Source organism: Vicugna pacos, chromosome 1 (genome assembly GCF_048564905.1).
Source record: "Vicugna pacos chromosome 1, VicPac4, whole genome shotgun sequence".
NCBI classification, from domain to species: domain Eukaryota; kingdom Metazoa; phylum Chordata; class Mammalia; order Artiodactyla; family Camelidae; genus Vicugna; species Vicugna pacos.
The window spans coordinates 79,033,879-79,059,210 of record NC_132987.1 but is presented as its reverse complement, the minus strand read 5'-3'; the positions used below and the strand labels follow the sequence as shown (position 1 = coordinate 79,059,210).

Genomic DNA, 25,332 nt, shown 5'->3' with positions numbered 1-25,332 from the left:
TCACTTCTTTGTGATTTTCTTTCCTAGGCAATTTATTCCCAGATCAATTCTTTTCTAGACAGTGATTTATTTGACAGTTGTTCTTTGTAATAAAATGGATTTGTAAAAAAGTGTTAAGTATAGCTACTTCAAAACTTGGAATAAGCCTACTACTTTGTCTCAGTTCTGTATTCTTTTATACCCCTATTGCATTCTTTTTATTTCACAATACATTTTCCATATTTCCTAACGTGCCTTGATTCAGAAAAATATAGATAAATTTCTTTCCCTAAAGAGTTTGTGTGAAGAATGTAAAATGTGATAAAATTTGTCATATTAATTTATCTACAGTTCCTATGTATTTTGATTCACACTACATTAATACAACATTGAACTTTAATTTTTAAATTAAACAAAATATAAATTCAGAATTTCAAGGCTGAGGGGGATCTCCATACTTATCATATAACTCACTTTGGCAGATCTGGATATTGGCAGATTTATCCAGGATGATTGAGCCCTAAAAAATACAGACAATAAACTCAAATTCACGGGAGATTAATGTGTGGTACAAAAACTATGTTAATTGTGCACGAAATATAACTGCTAATCAGATCAGTATTCATATAGACCACTTATATACTCATTTTTCTTCTCAAGAATCCAAATTAAGACCAAAAAGTTCCAAAATGAATGTATAAATCAGAAGCAATTTACCTGCAGGAGAAACTCTAATAATATCAATAAAGATCTAATATATTCCAAACCTACAGAAAGTTTTCTCTATTGGTTTCACAGTTTCCCATTCTCAATGTATGAAAATGATCCTTTTTTATTTTAAATCTCTTGATTGTTTCAGGACACAACATATATTAGGCATTCATCTTTATAATTATCAGCTATGACTTCTAACTGCTCATTCACTCATTTATTCAACAAACCTTTTTTGAGCATCTAATATATGCCAACCATTATGCTAGACACCAGGGAATACAAAGACACCTAAGCACTGGTCATTGTTTCCAAAGAAAAAGCTGGCATATAAAAGATCATTATAAACTCAAGTGGTAAAAGCAGTAATTTCTTTGGGCAGAGATCATTACGAGAAACTGAGGAAAGGCACTTAATCCAGCTATGAAAAAGTGATTACAAAGCTGTGACTTATAATTAGGATTAACAGTTAAAAAGGAAAGGGTCATCCTAGTCAGAGAAGATCTCATGAGCAAGGGCGTAAAAGACAGAAAACAAACATGGATGTACAGGGAATGGGTGAGTCCCTTTTGTGGGAAGCACAGAAAGGTAAGTAAAAGGCAGAAAGGGGAGCCACTAAAGTGTTTTAAACTAGGGGAGACTGTATTGGATAGAAGAGCAAGGGAGATGGCACTGTACTGTATATTTCCAAATGTCTACCCTGATGGTCAGATTGATAATAGACTGGAGAGGGATGAGACTGAAGGCACAGTGGCCACTTAGGACATGTGCAATAGGTAATGATCATGACCTAATATGAGGCAGTGGTACTGGAAATAAAAAACAAGTGAGATATTGAGAAAAGTGGTTTTCACTCCTCTCCGCCCATTTGAAAAACAAATTTCCATTCTCCACCCCCAGAGATTCTGCGTTGATTGAGCTAGGATAGTCTTAAAGTTTCCCAAGTGATCCTAATTAGCAACTGAGGCAGATTAGTTAATTAACCAGATTACTTAATTTTGTAGTCACTGATAATTATGGAAATAGGAAAAGTGCAGAAAATGGAAGAGTCAGGAATGATGGTCAGTATTCCAGCTTTAATGACTTGACAAAACCTACCCTCAGCAACTAGCCTAGAGAATATCAAAGGACAGTCTATTTAGGGGAAAGGGAGAATTAATTTGGTTTTTAAAAATAAAAATTTAACGCCTTTATTGTGTAAGCAGAAGGGTATTTTAATTAGATGATTAGATATATATGATTGTAAGTTTGGCAGCACTGATGAGTGAGGAATACCTAAGAGTCAGGATGCCATAAAGAGAGATTACATGGGATAAGAGGAGCACTGAAATGAGTTGAACCCTGAGGCCAACATTCAGTGAAAAATAGAGAAAAAAGAAATTACAAAAATATAGAGGATCACAAAAGAAATCAATTGAATGTGGCATAATGCAAACCAGATGAGTACAGTATTTCCATGGAGCAAATGACAGTTTCAAATGCAGAAGAGAGGTCCAATTAAAAGAAAAAAAAGAAAGACAAATATCATATGATGTCACTTATAGAAAACAAACTGTGGTTACCAGGGGGAAAGGAGCTCAGAGGGACACATTAGGAGTTTGGGATTAACAGGAACACATTGCTGTATATAAAACAGATAAATGACAAAGACATACTATATAGCACAAGGAACCATATTCAATTTCTTGTAATGAACTGTAATGGAAAAGAAACTGAAAAAATATGTATGTATGTATATATGTATAATTGAATCACTTTGCTGCACACCTGAAACTAACATTGTGTATTAACCACACTTTAATGAAAAATAAGAATAATTTTTTAAAAAATTGCAAAACATCCATTGGTGTTAGCAACTGAGAGTTCATTTGTGACCATAGTGAAAAATAGACTGACAAAAATGGCAGATGAGGAACTGAAAAGTAGAGATTAGTCTATTAAGAAATCTGTATAAGGATGTAAAAGGTAAATGAGAGAAATTTAAGCATGAGTGTATATGTTGAGAGATAAAAAGGAATATACATACGTATTTGTATTACTGAAACATTATGCTGTGCACTGAAAACTGACACACTGTAAACTGATGATTCTTCAATAAGAAAAAAAAAAGAGAGAAAGAGAAAGAAAGAGATTTAAGGACATTTTATCCTATGAAAATGAACAAAAAAAGACCTCTGGGAACAGAAATGTGGAGACAGGGAAACATATAAATTATAATACACACAGTTTACCCATGTATACATATGTACACATAGTTTTATTTTAAATGCATTTCTAGAGATGGTTAAGAGGTTGAAATAGATCATGCTTGATGGCTTCCAACTCTCCTGAATGAAGTAGTGGGCAAAATTGTCTTCTCAAGTTGAAGGGAACTTGAACACAGCAATAAAGATTTTGAGTTGAAGAAAAGGAAAAGGACAAGTAAGTGAAAGAATCTATTCAGAGGTCACAGTGACGTTTGGATGCCGTAAGTTGGGTGGTGGTGCCAGCCTGGCAGGATTTGTAAGTTTCTCTAACAGGGCACTGGGGAGGTAAGACTGTAGTTTCAAAACAGGCAAGTGTTTTGAATTAGCAAGTGTTGGAGAAATACAGGAATGAAAGAAATCAAGGGTTTTGGTGAGAGAGTAGTTTATATGACCAACTATGGGATTCAAGACATGGGTCAGGAAGGAAGTGACAGTATATAGGAAAGAAAAGGGAGCTAACTTTTTAACATGGAGTGTTAACATGCCTCAGCCTACCGGGAAAGCCCTGTCATAATCATCCAACCGCAAAAGAAGTGATCCCACTTGGTCAGGCACATGTGTATGTGCTTGTGTAAAATTTTACATTGTTATGTATAACATTTTATATCATTTGATACACTTTTATGTCTAGTTAGATGTGTTTAAATACATTTCTTTTACAGCGTATTTTCCAGTAATCAGAGTGAAATAAGAAATAAGATACTTTCTCACATTAATAAAATATTGATTTAAAATGTTTACAGTAATAATTTTTTCACAAAATGATGAAAAAAAGCAAAACTATGAAATTCATTTTACTATTTGTAAATGTATGGGTTGCCCCAGATTACAAAGGAAATTTAAAGAACCCAAGCAGGTTATTCACTTTATATCCAGTTGTATAGTCTAACCACTAACTTGGTGTCCTTTCTCCCTAAGTGAAACAGTAATCATCTAAAAAAGAAAGTGGCTTCATAAGATAACATACAGAAACAGGGAACAAACACACCAAGGACAATTTTCTGGACTACTGCATGCCCTGCTACGTGCCATTCTAATTTCTTGACCAATGAGTAAGGGGTCTATATTCATTAGCAGGATTCATTTCCATTAACTAGATGCTGCGCGTTGAAGAATCAGAAAGGGTACTAATCAAGCCCCCACTCTCTCAAAGCATCCCCTAAAAAAATCAACAGAATTAGGTCCATCACCAAAACTCATGTTTCCATCAACTGCCTGCATTTCTCAAAAGACATTTTTATCAGACTATCCCATTTACAAGCTAGATTTCCAATGTTTTCAATCAGAACTGGACCTCATCACTATGATGGGAATCATCTGATCATCTTCAATGGTTTCCCCTTGAGCGCTCCTTCCTCACTTCATAGTGTTACCCCCTTCACATCTGCCTGCATCTCACACACAAACACATACACACATGCCCTTATGTGGCCCATCTAACCAAGACCGCTTTACCAAACTAATCTCAAATTTCTAGGACTCAGCTGTCTATGCTCTTTAATGTCAGAGTTCACCTACATTGTACACTTGTACACCCTGTATTCAGATTGTGTTCAGTTTTTTTTCAGGGAAGCTCCATCTCTCTTTCTCCCTCCTTTTTCTCCCTTCCCTCTGTTTCTCTCCCCCTCCCCCCATTACCTAATTGCCTCCTTGAAAAGTTATGACTAAGTTTCTCACATTGTACGTGTATGAGCTCAGTGTGTTCCCTTTTTCCAGTTACATTCACTCTAGGATAACAGGATGTCTTCACTGTTCAAGTGTCAGGCTTGGGTAGGGCTGATGATTTTGGTTCTATGCACACCGCTCCCTGCCTCCAGTCAGATACCTCCCCAACAGGATCCCCTGGTTCACTTACACATTCTTTTAGTTTCTCCTCTGTCACATTTTGGTTTTGTTTCGACTGTTGACTAGAAGCATCTATTCCCAATATGTAAAGAGAAGATCAAGAAGCCTTCAAGTTGCTATTTAATCCTTGGTATTAATGAAAAAACAGAGCTATTTTAAAATATGATTTTATGACCAGCAAGCAAGGACGAGAGACAGAAACTTCAGCCAGGAGATGTGTGCAGCTTATATTTTTTATAGTAATGAAAAGGAATATTCAGATGAATAATATGTACCTATGAAATACAGATCAAAGGCTTTCTTACTAGGTACAGTTGCTTCTAAATATGAAGAGAAGTGAATTAAAAAATAAAAGGTGACAATTTGGAAGGTGTCCTCTGGGAAGGGACTGAGGTGATGAATACAATTGATTTCCTACTCTTCCTCCCCCCATGCCTGCTCTTTAAATGACCTCTTTCCAATTTTCCATCTTACACTCACAGGTCGCCAGAATATTACTGAGAAGGCAATCAGAATTGTGAACATTGATTTTTTAAATGTACATAAAAGGATAAATGATGGGATTGTTTTAACTGAATGTCAAAACAGCAGAGAGAGAGCGACCTAACTACCACCTGCCAAAGTTATTCAATGTCGTAAAGGAGCATTAGAAAAAAAGTTTATAAAAAGTCTTCAGGAAAATAACCACTTCAATTCTTCTCAGCTGCTAAATCTTGACAGTCTTTTTTTCTGGTTACAAATACGGAATGAAAGAGAGAGAGGAAAAAAAAAAGAAAGAGAGAGGGAGGGAGGCAAAATAGTTCATACACCGTAAGTCTCTTTTTTTCCCTCATGTTCTTCCTTACTTGGTTTTTGAAGCATCAAACAATTCTACTGTTGTACCAATGTACAGAAAAAATGGCCAGAAGGTCTTTGCTCCAGGTCAGGTGCAAAAGGCAAGTCTTGCACGAAATTAGCTACTTCTTGGCAGAGCTAAAAATAACAAATTGAGATGCTACCGCTGCTCATTCAGCTTTAAAGCAAGCTTCTTTTCTAGGTCCTGGTGTAGAGAGCTTCTCCTGTGCCTCCTGGCCATAATGCACCTGAAAGAAGCACTTTCTCCTACCCGTGGATATTGACAGAGATTTACCACGTGTATTTTTAGAGTCTAATGCTATAGGAAATAAGTGTTATTGTGGAGTCCAGATTACAATATGCAGTTAAGCCATTTTATTGGTAGAAAATGAACAAGAATACATGATACATCTGGAGTTTCTCTCATACACTGTAAATTGGCTGCTACTAGTTTATTCAACAAGTGTTTGATATTAGTTGATTACAGTGCCTACTCTAAAGGTAAGGAAAAATGAGTGTTTAACTTGGGCAAGAGATGTAAGGGAAGGCTTTATGGAGAAAGTAAGCCAGACCTTCCAGGATATTGAAGGAAAGACATACAAGCTGGGAGATGAGGATTAAAGGTTGGAGAATGGAGCTCATGCAGGAAGCATAACAAATAATCCAATCTCTGTGTCCAAGGGAATGAAAGGTATCAGCCCCTACACCAGAAAGTTCACACTGAAAAATGACAAAATTCAACAGATAACAAAAACTAAATTACGGAAGTTTTAAATGATATAATTGGAAGTTTGTACTATTCTGTGGTCAAAGGGAATTTTAAAGGTTACTAAAGAGGGTAAAGATAAAATAAAATCAGCATTTGACATTATTGTGAAATGAGGAGGCTAGTAGCAAGGCTCTTTTTAGGAGGCTGTTGACCTGGTTTGGATTTGAGCAGTTTAGAGTCTGGTATGATGTGTTAGGTTGAGCAAAGGGAGAAATGAAAAGGAAGACGGTTAGACATAATTTAAAGAAGGATCATGACCTTGGACTCTAATTGAATATGATTTTTTAAAGAAGTAAAAATAACATGTCTGCACATATATGTATCTGACAAAATAGATAAATCAGGAAGGGGAACAGACTAGGGGTTAGAATGGGTTCATTTTTATAAGAGGTCTTTTTGACTCTGGCTTTTTCTATGTCATAATATCTAACAATATCTAGCTAAATAATCACGTTTGATAGATGGAGAAACATCTTATGATAAAGGAAAACTCTTGAGTTAAGATCCAATGCTTCCATTCCAAATAAACATAGTAAGAGGGGATTCCATTCCCACATAGACACTTTCGAATGTGAGAAGAAAGCTTTTCCTTACACAGGGCCAGAAGCTGTGAACCCTGAGGTGCTTCAGGGACCTCATTTCTGCCACTGGGGACCCTGGAAAAAAATGCAATTGTCTTTTTGATTGAAAGTTCCTTGCAGTATATTAATTTGACCACATAGAGTCTCCTGAACCTTTTTCTATTCTTTAGGATAAATGACTTTAAATTTGTCCTCAATTTTCTTAAACTGGTCCTCAAGTTATCTGGTTTTTATCCTTTCACTTTTTGATGTTTATTCTCTGGCCATCCTTGAATTTACTTGTTACCTCTTAAAATAATAAGTATGTGTAAATAGGTAAAATATCTCTTACCTTCATGTAAGGTAAACTATGGACTTTGGGTGATTACAGTGTGTCAATGTAGGTTTATTAATTGTAAAAAAAAAAAAGTACCATTCTGTTGGGGGATGTTGATAGTGGGGTATCTTAATGATAAGCTATCCGTGTGTGGGGGCAGGGGCCATGAGAAACCTCTGCACCTTCTTCTTAATCTTGCTGTGAACTTGAAAATGCTCTAAGAAAATAAAACCTGGAAAAATCATGATATTCAGATATGAATACTGTTGCAAATCTGGGCTCATCACAGAGTATAGTTGGGCTTCTTCACTTTACAGACTATGAGTTTGTTAGTATGGTCTGTCAGCTCATTTATTTAAGCTCAAGTATGTTTCATCCAAAATGCTGCTCAGCCGTTTTTTACCCATCTTGCTGATTGTTTAAATAAAGTCATTAATTGTAACTTTCTCTCTATCCATCAGTTAAAACATGCACACGCACATCACACACAGCCACACCCCACTGATGGGTAGGACTGTTTTCCCACACTGCAAGCCCAAATTCAAGAAAGTTTTTTCAAGTATATCTTAAAGGATCTCTTCACCAGGGTTGAAGGAAGAGGCTCAGATCCACTTCAGATAATTTCTGTGATTAAATTCAACATTTACCCGACACAAGACATCAGATGACATTTAGCTAATGCCTGGAACGAGTAAGCCTATTAGGAATGCCTCAGCAGCTTTTGAGGTGTCATCAAAGGTTAAGCTTTAATAAAGAATAGAAATTCAAGAGAAAAATAAATTTTACAGTAACTTCATATATAACACATAATTAAAGAGGTGAGCTGAATCCAGATTTGAGGAGAATGTTCTTATTCTGTATCTGTGTTTTAGGTTTGTGTGTTTTTCATATACAGCAGCTTCTAATATGTAATACTTAACTAGTTAGGGAAGATTATCTCTGTAGAAACAAAAATGTTTACTTGAAGTCTGAAATGGAATGGATGGGATTTATTCCAAAGAGGCCTTAATGCTGTTTGTATCATAAAGTCCACATTAAAAATAGAAAGGGAGTTAAGCACAGTCATTAAAGCACAAGGTATGAAAAGAAGTACTTAATAAATGCTAGCTTTTTTAAATAGTGAAAAAAATGGGGAAGGGTGCTGAGAGTGAGGGAAACTGCTTTAAATCAGTATAATTCTAATTAATAACCTAACTTTAAAAAACAAATCCGGATCAGATTAGGCCAGAAAAAATGCCAATACAGCTCGAACTACTAACTTTTGATGGAAAAAAAAAAAGACAGCTGTGGAGGGAAGGAGCTATGCAGTGACTGAGGTTAACTGTAGAGGGTGGTGGTTCTTGGGCTTCAATGGAACCCATGCTTTTCACGGCGAGAAACCAGATTCATTTATAGTTTCTGACGTAAAGGCGTCATAAGCACAGAGACTGCGGTAGGAGAATTTGAATATTAAAAGGCCCTGGAGATGGGCACTTACAAGTAAAGATTCCACAGGATGCTAAAATTTCACTACCTTTGTCCTTACGACAGTCCCAGGAAATAGTGGTTTACTTTCCCTCTGTTAATGAAAAAGAAACGGTGTCTATCAGGAGGGGGGAAAAGCTGATACCAAGACAATGGCTGCATATTCACCCTTGCATACAGAAGTTAGATTTTTTTTTTCTGATCATCAATAAAATGACAAACAGCTGAAAATCTTACTCCATTCCCCATCCAACGGAGGACCTGTAATTTCAATTATCTTCACTCACAAAATACAACAACACAGGCTTACAGAAAGCAGAATTTTCAGGTGAACAACTGGGTATAATAGTAATGGTAACATCAATTATGTCGATAGTCATAATAACATTAACTTATTTTTTTATTAGGTTTAGAAGTTTATTTGCAATTTAGGGATACAAAAGGTGTTATACTAAATACTTATGGTGAAGACCAATTTATTGCCATCAAGGGGCAGCAAGGGTGAGAAAGAGGGTTAATTTGGTACTACACTTTTAAAAACTAGACAGAAAGGCACATGAAACCATCAGGAGAACACTGCCTCAAAATATTTATGAAACTCAAAATATCCATCAAACTGTAAAAACAAAAGGGAGGAGAGAAAAAGAGAGTGGCCTTAAATAACAAAACACAATAAAAATCTAAATTATTCCTTTCTCAAAGTGTTGATATTTTGAACTGTTAGACCAACAGTTTTGGTTGAAGCTTTTTCTCACATGACTGAATGTTTTGAGTAGTAAAGGAAGAAAAGGCTTTAAAAATTCTTTAACTTGTCTAAGTTAAATAGCTAACCTAGTTGTTGAATTTTAAAATCAAGATGTTATCATTAAACATTGACATTTCAATTTTATTTAATGAATATTGATTGAACATCCCTTATGTACCAATGGAAGTATGCTGGTATACAAAGTAAATTTTAAAAAGTACTGTATTCAAAATTTTGGGGTTTCAAGTGGTAAAAACCCAATTCAAATGAGTTTAAATAAACTTAGGAGGGAAGAGGTTACAGGGCATGGTGCTGTTGGTCAGGCCCAACTGCTTTCCAGGGGCTCAAACATCCAATGTGTTGCCTAGGTGTGGTTCTATTTGTAAACAAGCTCTCCCCATGTGGTAGCAAGTTAGCCATTGATAACCTTTCCTCATTTCCATCGCTTATTTTCCCTGTAAGAAGAGTCTCTCTTGTTTAATCAGTTTGAGGAAACTCCCAGAGAAGGCTCTGATTAGCTTAGCTTGTATCAATAATCCACCCCTCCAGTGCCTCGAGCTAAAAGACAGAAGGGCTGAAGAGGAGGGTCCTACTGCAGCCACATGGAGTGAGAATGGGGTAGGGAGGTCTGGATGCTCACTGGATATAAACCGAGTGTTCCCTCAGGTGTTCATGGTTACATGAACTCTTCATTTACAATGAATAATACCTGAGCTTAGCCTTCACTTTACTGACTGCTGCCTTCTAACTAATCATCTGATCACATTAACCTTCATTGTTCTGTAAAGTGGAAACACTAAGAGTTGGTCTCACAAGATGATGGAGTGTTTTTGTTCATTGAGTGACAATTTTTCTTCTACTTGACCTTGACCTCCACTCCTTGTCTTCTGCTACATCCTCCTCTTGTAGTTGATCTCTGACTAGTTTTCCACCCTATATCCACCTCCTGCCCTTTTCCATCTACAACATCTCTTTAAATGACCTCACCTACTCTCATGGCCTTAAATACCATCTTTACATTCATTTTAAATACTTATCTCCAACTCTAACTTCTCCCTGCAAACTCAGACTCATATATCCAAATATGTATTTGATATTTCCACATGAATAATAAATGCTAAACAGAGCTTCTGATATCACAGACTCTCAAACCCATTTCCTCCCTTGAGTCCCTCATCCCCACCATTAATAAACAGCATTGCAACTCATGCAATTACTCAAGACAAAAATCTAAAAATCATTCTTGACACTGTTTCTTTCTTCATCCTTTGAATCCACATAATTGGCAAGTCATGTAAACTCTACTTTCAAAACTCATCCTAAGTTCATCCTCTGTCTCCGACTCTACTATTAACAGCCCAGCCCAAGAAACCATTGTCTCTTGGCTTGACTGTGAGCAGCCTAACTGATCTCCCTTGCTTTCCTATATCCTGTTTTCCGTAGAACAGCCAGAGCATCCTGCTAAAATGTAACTTAGCTCACGTCACACAAAACTCTCACATCTCTTTCAGCTTCCCCTCTTAGAGTAAAAGCCCTCATCTCTAGGATTACCTACAAAGCTTACTTAATCAGGCCCCCATTATTTCAGACTCCATCTTAGACTGTTTCTATCCCTCACCCACAATAGCTCATTCTCAACTTCTGGATTTCTTTTCAGGCTCTCTTTTGGCCTCCAATTTCCCTTCATCTTCTCAGAACTGATTCTTCCAGTCAGCTTTCTATTTAAATGTCACCTATACAGAATGCTGTTGTCTAGAGAAAACTCTCCTGTTATTTCTCTACTATTCACTCAATACTTCCGTACTCTACGTGTGTAGGTATTTCTCCCTACTACAAGCAATTCTTCAACTGTGATGGACACCAACTGTCTGTCTTACAGTTCAATTCAGTTCTGACACTATACACCTGGAGTTAGCATCAGACCTCACAGATCAGAGACTCAGTCCCATTAGCCTGCCCCTTCAGACACCAATCACAAGTCTAGGTTGTTACCCGTGCTCCTGACTGACTGGATAGACATCAGTTCCCATGACACCCCCTCCTCAGGTTTGATTACTTTGCTAGAACAGCTCACAGAACTCAGGGAAATTGTTTACTTATTGAATTACCTAGTTATTATCACAAAGGATATCAAAAGACATCAATAAACAGTCAGATGAAGAAATACCCAGGATGAGGACCAGAAGTATCTTGAGTACAGGAGCTTTTGTCCCTGTGGAGTTTGGGGTGTGCCACACTTGTTCATCAACCCAGAGCTCTCTGAACTTCATCCTTTGGGGGTTTTTAATGGAGGCTTCAACACATAGGCATGGCCGATGACATCCTTGGCCATCGGTAATTAAGTTACTCTCTATCCCAACTCCCCTCCTGTAGGTGAGCATGGGGTGTGGGGTGAAGCTGATTAATCACTTGTAATCACTAGGTTGCCTCCCCTGGCAATCAGCCCCCATCCTTCAGGACTTTCCAAAAATCTCCTCAATAACATAAATACAGTGTGGTTGAAAGGAGCTTGTTGTAAATAGCGAAAGACCTCTTAATTGCTCTTATCACTTGGGAAATTCCAGGAGTTTTGGGAATTGTGTGCCAAGATAGGGCAAAGACCAAAAATACATTTACTATAAACCTCAATATCACAACTGTTTTCCAATTATTTAATCTAAAATGGCCACCAAATCTCACACTATTACAGGAGTCTGCAATTTTTTTCTGTGAAAGACTAGATAGCAAATATTTTATGCTTCGCTGGCCGTATGTTCTCTGTTACAACCAACTGACTGGTGCTGCAGCAGAGAAACAGCCATAGACAATATGTAAATAAGTGCATGTGACTGTGTTCTCATAAAACTTTATTTGCAAAAACAGGTCAACATGGTTTACCAATGCCTGCTCAATTACATCATCAAGCTCTTTTGAGTCTCTTTTATTTATGCACTGTGTTTTCCCTCTTTCAAATGTATATTCTGAGAACAGCAGCAACCTTGCTTATCTCACTATTTTTTTCTTAACACTGAACAGAGAGGGAGCTTGGTAAATACTTATTGAATGAATGAATGAATGAAACTGGTATGGAAAAGTCAAAACTCTACAGAAAAACCAAAACACCACCTCCTAGTGTTTACTTAGTTTTTCATTAGGACAGGAAAGGTTAGGAAAATCTTACTATAAATAGATGATTTTACTGTTTAAAAATTTGTATTTATTCTTTATGTACAATTATAACACATAATGACAGAATGACAAAGAGAAATTTAAATTATGTTTCCATAGTATATATCTTAACAAATTCTATTTATTTTTACTTTACATAAAGGTATTTCTCTTAGGCCAGTGGTTCTCAACCTGAGGTGATTTTGCAAACCCTCCTCCCCCCTAGGGGGACCTTGGAGAATGTCTGAAGATATTTTTGGTTATCAAAATTTGGAGGAGGAGTACCACTAACATCTAGATGAAGATACCGGGGATGTTGCCAAATATCCTACAACGCAGAGGACAAACTCCCACAACAAAGAATGATCTGGTCTAAAATGCAATAATGCTGAGGTTAAGAAACACTGCTTTAGGCTTATTTTCCATAAAAATAGGTCTTGTTTTTAGGGAAAGTCTTACAGCATTTCAGGATGCTACCTAAATCTGTAGATGAGTTTTGAGACAAACAAACTTATTTACAAAACAGAAAGACCCACAGACATAGAAAACAAACTTATGGGTACGAGTCGGGGAAAGGGATGGAAAGGGATAAATTAGGAGTTTGAGATTTGCAAATACTAATATATAGATAGATAGACAGATAATAGATAAACAATAATTTTATACTGTATAGCACAGGGAACTATATTCAACATCCTTTAGTAACTTATGGTGAAAAAGAATATGAAAACGAATATATGTATGTTCTCATATGACTGAAGCATTGTGCTGTACACCAGAAATTGACACAACATTGTAAACTGACTATACTTCAATAAAAATTTAAAAAAAGAAAAAAACCCCAAAACTTACGAGAAAGCAGGTTGTATTTCTTTAAAGCCATAATTTTTATATGAAATGGAACGCAATTCTGAAGGGTACATTTCACTTGGGGGGAAAAAAAAGACAGACCTCACTGTCCCATTTGTATTCCAAGAACATTCATCCAACCCGATAACCTCCTTAGAGGAGTCAGATTTCAGACTGCTTGTTTGTGAACACACACAAGGTTAAGCGCCTACTACATTTCATGATATTCACTGGCCAAACGATAATAATGACAGTAAACTTGAGCTGACATCCTATGGCAGCAACAAAACAGGAAAGGAAGGAAGGAGCATTCCAAGGGCATGAACAATGCAGCAAGTATCCTTTTATAGTTTCCATGTAAGCCGTGACTTTGTTGTTACACACTGATACCGCCCATTGTCGAGTTAAACTGGCCCGATGCCACAGCATCTCAACAACTTCAGTTCAGACAAACAATAGCTATAGTCTCTTGATACTTAAAGCTAAAGATGATTTTTCACTTCTGATTTTTTTAGATCTTAGTAGAATATAGTAAGAATCTGTTGGTCTAAATACAGACTTGTTATTAAGGAATATAACCATATTACATAACCATTTACTTATACTTACATAGCAAGGGAGCGTGTGTGTGTTGGAGTGTGGGGAAAGGGTGTCTAGAAGACAAAGGCAACTTTGCACATTTTGATGCCATTCATATGATTAAATAACAAGGATTGTACATGAACACTGTGGGTGACTGTGTCTCCATGAATCTCTATGGTGTCTCATTATTCAGACACTAGTCCTCTCTGTGATTATTCCTTCCCTGCCACCTTCCCAGGGATGTCTTCCTTCTGTTTCTTCAGATAAATATTCCCTAAAGTTCTGTCTTTAGTCTCTCTCATCTTACTCTGTATTCTGCTTTAGGATTTTATCTATTCTAATGGCTTCAACTATGGCTTCCCTACCAGGGACTTTCAAGTCTTTACCTGCATTTTTCACCTATTTCATGAGCATGAGCATTTCTTCTTCAGTTTTTTTATATTTTTTATTGACGTATAGTTATAATTTGTTAATTTCTGGTGTACCGCACAATGTCCCAATCATGCATATACATACATATATTTGTTTTCATATTCTTTTTCATTAAAGTTTTTTATAAAATATTGAATATAGTTCCCTGTGCTATACAGAATACATTGTTTTAATCTATTTTTATATATAGTGGCTAACATTTGCAAATCTCAAACTCTCAAATTTATCCCTTCCCACCTCCTTTCCCCGAGTAACTGTAAGATTGTTTACTGTATCTGTGTGTGTGTTTCTGTTTTGTAGGTGAGTTCATTAATGTCCTCTTTTTTTTTTTTTTTTAGATTCCACATATGAGTGATATACAGTAGTCAAGACATGGACGCAACCTAAATGTCCATTGAAAGATGACTGGATAAAGAAGATGTGGTATATTTATATGACAGAATATTTCTCAGCCATAAAAGAGTGAAATTATGCCATTTTCAGTAACATGGATGGACCTGGAGATTGTCATTCTAAGTGAAGTAAGCCAGAAAGAGAAAGAAAAATACCGTTATGATAACTTCTTCAGTTTTAATAACTATGAATACATTATTTGGAAATCCTCTTCATACCTTAAATTGCATATTACAAAGTGCAGCTCACAGTTGCCTCCTCTTATGTGGGACTTTTCCACTAATCCCCATCTTAGCCATCCTCATAGGTAATTCAAAAATATAGAACTCATCTCACCCTTCCTTCTCCCTAACGCACAACTTGCATTCTATCATAAAATTCTACTCTTTTTTACCTCTGAAACTTTTCTTGAACCTGCTCACTTCTCCCGTCTCCGACCACCGCACGAGTCCGTGCTACCCCCTCATCCTCTGATTATGGTACTTTCATGCTTAAACATCTTCAATGCCGTCCTATTGCTCTTAGGGTAAGAGACCTTTAACACAAACTACAAGGGTCTGTATGGTTTAGCTCTTGCCGCTCTTGTCCAAGATCACGCCTCCCCTCCTCTCAGTGTCTCTACTTCAGCAACGTGGCTGTCTTCCTGTTTCTCACACATGCCACCCTCCTCCTCGCCACAGGGTGTTGCAGCAGTGATGGTGGTTGTTTTTACAACATACACACACACACACACACACACACACACACACACACACAAAGCTTTAGAAGTCCCTTTGCTGCCCTCTTTTTCTATTTGACTTCCAATGCCTAGTCTTCAGATTTCAGGTGAAAGAGTCATTTTAGTGGGAGGAGCACTCCCCTAAATCACTGAAAGTACCCCATTTACTGGAGCCTCCAGTGTAACTAGGTATCTCCCCTTCACAGTGCTTGTCATATTTGTTACACTTTTAAGTTTATATTTGCTTGCATTATCAAATAGCCTCACTGTCTTCCTCAACAGAATGTAAGCTCTCTCTTCTCATACAGTGTTTTATCCCCAGCACTTAGCTCGGTTTCTGGCACATAATAGGATATCAATAAATACCTGTGAAAAGTATAAATAAAAATTAAACTCACCATTTCAACACATTAGTTCACCCCAAAATACTTACATTTCTAAATTCTCTAAGGCTGTTGGTGTTAGCATCATCTCCTAAACGCCAGGCCCAAATGTTCAACTTCTGTCGCTTCTCTCTTTCTCTCCTGCTATCATCTCTGTCCAATTGTTTGCCAGCTTTCAGTGATCCTACCTCCAGAGCACATTTCCCATAAACCTTCCTAATACCATTCCTGTCTCTGGGCTATTGCAAAATCACTCAGTTGGTTTCTGCATCTAATCTCCTTTTGCCTCAATTTTTCTTCTAGTCTTCCGAAAACAATGTTCTGGTTGCTCCTGTGATCAATATGATTTTAGGATTCCCAACTATTAGCATGAAGGTTCTCTATGATCTTGACTCAATGAGCATTTTCTCAATTAACTTGAAACACTCTCTTTTTAACATTTTCCATTCCAAACAACCTGAAATATTTTGTGTATGCAGTACGTGCCCCGTGTTGACCACTTCTGGGACTTCACCTGTAATGCGCTTCCCCTATCACTTCTTTTTTGTCAAGCATAAATTTTACTTTCTTTTCTAGACTACCTTTTTTACATCCAGGAACTCTTTGATATTTGTCACTGTATAGACTACAGAGATTAATAGCAGGGATTTGGACACAAATAATTTCAATAAATATATTTAAAGAATTGTTTCATTCCTTTCCCTTTTTTCTATATAGATTGAGTTTATGAAGGGCAAATACTTTCTTATGTGTTTTATATTTTTTTCCATTTCCCATATCTTTTTTTGAAAAGGCAGCCAAAAAATAGAGATTTTATAAAGTCTTCTCCCCTTACCTTTTAAGAATACTTCATTTTTTTAAGTGACAAAATAATAGGACAAGGATTTTAAAATTACGGTCTAGGGGCAATAAGCACAAATGCTTGTTAAAAATTTGTGCTTTCTCTACTCGAGTATGACAAGCAATTCATAAGCTGGCCTAAGTCTCGATAAAGATGAAGCTTATCTAAATTAACAATACATACTATCAGTACAAAAGTAGAAGCCCTGGAAAGCTTTAAGTTGGCTTTTACTGCAATGGTAATCTTTCATCTCAGGAACTATCTTGACCATTTCTTGAGAAGGTTAAACACGGGTGTTCTAGAAACTTTAAGCTAAGACAACTTACCATAGTACTGACTGTATTTATTTCCATGACTGTCAACCTAGAAACTATGATTTTGAATTGCTGACATCACATTTTTTTTCCTTTCTGCAAAAACACTAAGTTTAAGTTTTTAAAATAGTGTTTGTAATAATTATACTCTACCAAATGCTTTGCACATATTTTCTAGTCAGAATGCTTTACATTTTAAAGCAGTTTTATCTTCCATTTTAACTATTCTTTCTACATAAACCACATTAGTATTACAATTTATTACTAAACTGATACTCACATATTTTTTCACCTTAAATTTCTTTTATACAGTTGCTCCAAGCCATATGTGTGCACACACACACACACACACACAACCTAGTATGGTTAATAAAGTATATACAGTATAAAAATTTATAGATTGAAATGAGAATATGAAAGCTCATAGTATAAAGTTTAAATACTATCTTTAAAGAATCATCATATAAAAATCATGGTGGTAAAACCACAAACCAACCAATGCATGGAAATCATTCTTTTTAAGTTTCAGGCCTTCTCCAAGAAGATTTTAAAGCCATTGAAGGCCTTTCTGTGGAGTAAACTTAATATGCTTGCATAGAAATGTCTAAAAATAAAGTAATCCCATCCTCACACCATTTCAACATTTAACTCTTGTGATCATGAAACATACAATGAAAATCACCTTTCAAAATTGAGATGAGGTATGAAAACTGCCCATTATCCATTAAGATGCCTTAGTATATGGTGCAAGGAAAGTTTACTTAAAACTGAAATTACAGCAAAGAACTCCTACTCTATTGAGTTTAACATCAAAAATGGTTATTTAATAATTTCTTCTCACATAGGTAAACATACTTTATGAAATAAAAAGCATTATTTAAAACACTAATGATTAGGAAAATGTTGAGAAAAAGACTTTATTTTAGTAACAGCTGAATTGAATGAATAGAGTATCTTACTCAATAACAGCAGTGACATCTATCATTGTTAATTCTGCACCTGACAGCTTTTTTTTCAAATTTTGGTTTATGGAATTTATGGGAGTTTTTGTAGCATATGGGTTTGCCTTAGGTATGATGGGTAACTAATATTTTGATACTTACTAGCTTGCATTTTTTGCGTACTTACCATGCACTATGCAAAGGTTTATACTTGTATTTTCCCAGATAACCCCTTAACCCTTATGACACCCCCATGAGGTAGGTGTCATTATCCTGATTAAAAGGAACTGACATTTAAAAAATTAAGTAGTTTGCCCAAATCATAAAGCTAGTAAATAACAGCACTTGGATTCAAACTGAAGCTCATCTGATTCCAGAGCCCATGCTTTGAACTTTCTTATAATATTGCCTTCCCTAAACTGGGCTTTCCTGACTTAGGACACAACATTTAATCCTAACATTAATGATAAGAAGTAGGAAGTATTATTTCTATATTAAAAATCAAGTTTGTGCATCAGATAAATGAATTGGCTCCCAAGGAAGTGATATAGGCGAAGATACAAGCCAAGATTTGTCTAAATTTAGAACCCATGCTGTTTTCACTATACCAGTCCAACTGAACTTTCAGCAAGCATAGAAATGGTTGCTCTTGGCCATCCAATGAGGTACCCACTAACCATATGTGCCTGGTAAGTACTTAAAAGTTGGCTAATGCTAATGAAGAACTACATTTTAAAGTTTATGTTTCTTTTTTGACTGTCATCACCCATTTCTCCTACCCCCTCACCCTTTGTCTCTGGCAACCAACAATCTGTATCTATGATAAGAGCTTGTTCTTGTTTTTGTTTTCTAAGATTCCCCACATATAAGAGATCATACGGTATTTGTCTTTTTCTGTCTGATACTTCAATTAGCATGATGTTCTCAAGGTCTATCCATGTTTTTGCAAATTGCAAAATTTCATTCTTTTTAAGGCTGTATAACATTCTAGTGTGTGTGTGTGTGTGTGTGTATGCCATGACTTATTAATTCATTCATCCATCAATGGACACTTAGATTGCTTCCATGTCTTGGCTTTTGTAAATAATGCTGCAGTGAACATGGGAATGCAGATACCTTTTTGAGTTAGTGTTTTTACTTATTTTGAATTAATACTCAAGAAAACAAATATATGTATGTATGTATATGCATGACTGGGACATTATGCTGTACACTAGAAATTGACACATTGTAATTGACTGCACTTCAATAAAAAAATACTCAAAAGAAGAATTGCTGGATCATATGATAGTTCTAATTTTAATTTTTCCATAATGTTCGCACCAATTTACACTCCCACCAACAGTGCATGAGGGCTCCCTTTTCTCCACATCCTAACACTTGTTACTTCTTATCTTTTTAATGATAGTCATTCTGAAAAGTGTGAGGTGAAGTGATGTCTCATTGCAATACTGACTTGCATTTCTCTGATGAATAATGATATTGAGTAAATTTTTATTAAATTCTCAAATTAATTAACTTAACTAAAATGCAAACAAATGTGATGTATGGCTAATGGTTACTTTATTGCATAGGAAACAATGACTAAACTCTATTATCCTGACCTCCTAAGCAATATATAAAGAGATACTTATGAAAAAAATTGAATCAACTTACTTACTAAATAAACTCAAATTTAAATAGATTCAGTTATTTCTCATTGGTTAATTCTTTAATTCAATATAATCCAAAATTTTCAAGCAAAGTAACCCAGCCATAACTAATGCAGAACTTAAAAATTTGTTTTCTTCTCAATTCTTGCTCTAAGGTGACATTTTTTTTTACCAGTTGCTTTATTTCTATTTAACTTCCCTTAAAATTACTTAAAAGTAATACAAACTAAATTGTGTGGAAAAATATTTTTACCATACATCCTTGATAGTTTCCTACTTTATTTTTCTACACCTAAATAGTGTGAACTCAGTCTCTAATCTTTTTGCAGTAAATCTGCTTCATAGTTCATTCTGTGACAGTCACAGATGGGCAAATTCTAATTTAGAGGAATAGGAGTCAGAGATAAGGCAGTTAGATCAAAGGGGGACTGAGTTTAATGTCCTGGTTCCTAGTCTGGGCAAACAACCCAAGAAACAAAGATTTCAGTTTTTCACTCATTCAGTGACATGGGAAAACATTCCAAGTGTCTATACAATTGAATATTTCCCCAAGCTAAGGTCAGTGACAAAAGTTATTAGCAGAAGAACTGCCTTGGTTCATATGCTTACCTAAGGACTCTGAAGCAGCCCCTGTCCCACTACTGCTCTTGCAAACATCACAGGACTGAGGCTACATCAAGATGTTATGCCTTTTTTCTGGACTCTCTATTCTGTTCCATTGATCCAGATGTCTGGATTTGTGCCAGTACCATGCTGTTTTGATTATTGTAGCTCTGTAGTATTGTCTGAAGTCTGGGAGGCTTATTCCTCCTACTTCATTCTTTTTCATAAGCATTGCTTTGGCAATTCTGGGTCTTTTGTGATTCCATATAAATTTTAGGATTATTTGTTCTAGTTCTGCAAAAAATGTTGTGAGTAATTTGATAGGGATCGCATTAGGTCTGTAGATTGCTTTGGGAAGTATGGCCATTTTAACAATATTAATTCTTGGAATCTAAGAACATAGGATATCTTTCCATTTCTTTAAGTCATTTTCAATTTCCTTAGTCAATGTTTTGTAGTTGTCCGTGAATAAGTATTTCACTTCTTTGGTCAGATTTATTCCTAAGTATTTTTTGGGGATGCAATTTTAAAAGGGATTATTTCTTTACTTTCCTTTTCTGATATTTCATTGTTAGTGTAAAGAAATGCAACTGATTTCTGTATGTTAATCTTATATCCTGCTACCTTGCTGAATTCTTTTAGACCTTGGTCAATTAATCTTTGGCAAAGGAGGCAAGAATATACAATGGAGTAAAGACAGTCGCTTCTGCAGATAGTGCTGGGAAGACTGGACAGCTGTATGTAAATTAATGAAGTTAGAATACTTCCTCACATTATACACAAAAATGAACTCAAAATGGCTTAAAGACTTAAACATAAGACAAGACACTATAAACCTCTTAGAAAAAAACATAGGCAAAACATTCTCTGACATAAATCTTAGCAATGTTCTGCTAGCGCAGTCTACCCAGGCAATAGGCATGGAAGCAAAAATAAACAAATGGGACCTAATTAAATTTATAAGCTTTTGCACAGCAAAGGAAGACAAAAAGACAACCTAAAGAATAGGAGAAAATATTTGTAAAAGATGAGACTGACAAGGGCTTAATTTCCAGAATATATAAACAGCTCATACAACTTAATAAGAAAAAAACAAACAACCCAATCCAAAAATGGGCAGAAGACCTAAACAAGCAATTCTCCAATGAAGACATACAAATGGACAACAGGCACATGAAAAAATGTTCAATATTGCTAATTATCAGAGAAATGCAAATCAAAACCACAATGAGGTATCACATCATATCAGCCAGAATGGCTATCATTCACAAGTCCACAAACAATAAATGCTGGAAGGGTGTGCAGAAAAGGGAACCCACTTATATGGCTGGTAGGAATGTAGTTTGGTGCAGTCATTATGGAAAACAGTATGAAAATTCCACAAAAGACTGAAAATAGACTTACCATATGATCCAGCAATCCCACTCTTGGGCATATATCCAGAGGGAACCTTAATTCAAAAGGATACATGCACCCCAGTGTTCACAGTGGCTCTATTTACAATAGCCAAGACATGGAAACAACCTAAATGTCCACTGACAGATGACTGGATAAAGAAGTTGTGGTCTATTTATACAATGGAATACTACTCAGCTATCAAAAAGAATAAAATAATGCCATTTGCAGTAACATGGATGGACCTGCAGATTGTCATTCTAAGTGAAGAAAGCCAGAAAGAGAAAGAAAAATACCATTCATGATATCACTTATATATAGAATCTAAAAAGACAAACGAACTTGTTTACAAAACAGAAACAGACTCACAGACATAGAAAACAAACTATGGTTACCAGTGGGGAAAGGGGGTAGGAAGGGATAAATTGGGAGTTTGAGATCTGCACATACTAAGTACTACATATAAAATAGATAAACAACAAGTTTCTTCTGTATAGCACAGGGAACTGTATTCAATATCTAGTAGTAATCTATAATGAAAAAGAATATGAAAATGAATATATGTATGTATATGCATGATTGGGACATTGTGCTATACACCAGAAATTGACACAACATTGTGAGCTAACTATGGGGGAAAAAAGATGTTATGCATTACAACTAGTCTTAGAATCTGGTGGGATGATATCTGGACTTTGAGAATAAGCACATAAAACAACTTCTCCTTAGCTCATAGAATTACTACAGATCATCTCTACTACTTCCTTTTCCTCTTGTCCTATTGTGCTTCTGGAAACCAGAGTACTCCCAAAGTCATCTGATTTGGAAAAGGTACTGGTCTGTAGGGATAAACATTCATACCTGCTGGATAGCTTCTATTACACACATTTCCCTGATTTTTTTTCCTCAGAATTCAAGTACCTCAGTGTAACCTTTGATTAAAGCTGAAATCATTGGAGATAGCATTATCTGGCTTGTCTTCATGATTCAAAAACCAAGTTCCCTTCTCCCTGTCATAATCATTTCCTTTAGGTCATTTTTTTCAGATTGGAATTAAGCAAAACTTCCATCATCATCATAATAAAAAACCTTTCATAATATAGTTCATTCATCACAGATGGAGATAATTTCAAAACCTTTAGCCACATTTCTCATCATTCACCTCTCTTGATCTCCTGTGGCTTTTATTATTAAACTAGATTGATCAGATGTAAACTTTATAGGTTTCCACTTGTGTTTAAATTCTGACTCTAACTCTTGTAAGCTGTGGCCTTGGTCAGATTGTTCTAGTCTTCTTAACCATTTTTTTTTCCTGGAAAATTGGTTTTAAAATGGTATTTATTACATGGAGCTGCTCTAATAATTAAATGAGATAATTTATGTGAAGTACTTAAGATGACATATTAAAAACACTTAATAAATGATATTATTGTCTTTCTACTGCTATCCAAGTAAAAACATTTAGGAAAACTAATGACCAGTAAAAAATACACATTTTAGTCGATTTAAATATAGAACAACGTCCAGCATTAATATTCAGTGGAAACCAGGGAGAATTTAAATTGACTAAAATGACCAAGTTTAAAATTTTCACATAGTTCTAAGATTAAGTTCTTACTCAAGTTAACATTGAATACTTAAGTACTATTTATAAGGAAAAAATTTTGAGAGCATCTACAAAAACTTGAAACTAAAAACATGAGGCTGATCACTGAAAACAGTTTTCCTACTATTTAAGAATAATCAAACATGAATCAAAAATGATTACAATGTTTTTTTTTTTTGAGGCTTTACCTGGAGCTAATTAATGTGAATTTGTAAATTTTCAAGAAAGAAATAATTCTCAATGAATAAGCCAGAAATGAGGCACTATTTCTTATTGATCAAAAACTTCTTCTAGCTTTTAAAGGTTTTTAAATATTTGCTCAAGGAAGGCTTCTTAAAGGTTAAATCAAGACTGCAGAGTCGAGATGAGGTGAAACACCAGCCCTTGACAACATGTAAGGAGTGTTTAGACCAGACCTGTGTGTGTGTAGTTGGGTCACAATCAACCATGATATTAAGGTCAATTTTGCATACACTCTAACCTCACAGCTTATCTCAAAATATGTTTATAAAATTTAGCACACAGTTCTGCAACATCACTATCCAGTATTGTTCTCCAGTATTGCACAGGACAATCTATACTTTTATCTTTGTGAAAATACAGTCATGCTGATCCTATGAAATGTAAAGCTAACTTGTTCACCCTTATTTTCTAGAATAAAGCAGGAAAAAAGTAAGTTTATAAAAAGGCAACGAAAATGGAATTATAATATAATAATGTATATCCTTTCTATTTACATACTAATTTATGATACTATGAATATTTGGGTACATTTCAAATGTTAGCAATCAGAACATGGCAGGTTCTTCAAAACAGATAGCCTAAGATATATAAATACAAAATATTTTGATAAAAATTGAAAATACTATTCAAAGCAATAAAATCCACTTCAAGACTGACATAATAACCTATTTAGAAATCAAAATTAAGTTTTTATGGAATCTAAGTTCTAACTGTGTTAAATTAGCTTTTTCAGAAAAGTTTAAAAAATGGCAATAAAATTATTTCTGAAAACCATACACCATATTAAAAGACAACTTCGCAATATACTTGCAAGTATCTGAGAGAAGTCAAGATAAAAATTATTCTCAGGGAGATCTGGCTGCATGCTTTCATCTTAACTTTATATATAAAGTTTAATAAGAAATTGTTGAAATGTTAAATATGGTTCTTTTTTTTTAAACATTTTTATTGATTTATAATCATTTTACAATGTTGTGTCAAATTCCAGTGTTCAGCACAATTTTTCAGTCATTCATGGACATATACACACTCATTGTCACATTTTTTTCTCTGTGATTTATCTTAACATTTTGTGTATATTCTTAAAAGACAAAATACACTACTACTACTTGAACCCTTCTTTCTCATAGAACTCTGACTTTTGTTTAAGATAATAATGTGTCCAGCTGAAAACAGATTCTCTGGCATCTGGAAGTGGCTGTGTGACCCAGTACTAGACAGCAAGATGTGAGAAGACACTAGGAAAAGCATTCCTTCCTAAATGAAAAGGCAAATCTTGCTAAGATGAAACACTTTTGCATTTGCATTTTCCACTGCTTTCGGCCTAGAACTCAGACAGGATGACTGGAGGTATAAGGTCAACTTGCAACCATGAGGATAGAAACGTATTTGTTTTACACAGTAGGGACAGGAAGAATGGAACCTGAGGAATTAATGACATCATAGAGCTACCTCATCAGTCTGGACTGCTACCCTCAGACAACTTTTTTTTTTTTTTCAGACAACTTGTTACATGAGAAAAATGAACAACCTATCTGATTAAGCCCCCATAGTTCATGTTCTCTGTGGAATGCAGTCAAATACAAACATAATGGATTCCAAACACTATAAAATGACAAATATTATAAACAGTGATATTTAATTATTTGGCCAAGATCAATTATAGAATAAAAGATCACAATGTGGAGAAATGGAAAAGAGAAATAATGATTTCATATTTTTAGCTTGTGTGTGTTCTGTCCT

At 35.4% G+C, this 25,332-nt stretch overlaps 1 protein-coding gene across 7 annotated transcripts in view; it reads right to left on the bottom strand.

Moving 5' to 3' along the window:
• The window catches only part of CBLB (Cbl proto-oncogene B), a 258,056-nt gene that overhangs the window by 193,877 nt on the left and 38,847 nt on the right, over nucleotides 1-25,332 (bottom strand). For all 7 annotated transcript variants that reach the window (XM_072965889.1, XM_072965884.1, XM_072965902.1 and 4 more), the window contains exon 2: nucleotides 454-499. In XM_072965889.1, the coding sequence (XP_072821990.1) occupies nucleotides 454-499 (46 nt within the window). The remainder of the gene's footprint in view (nucleotides 1-453; nucleotides 500-25,332) is intronic.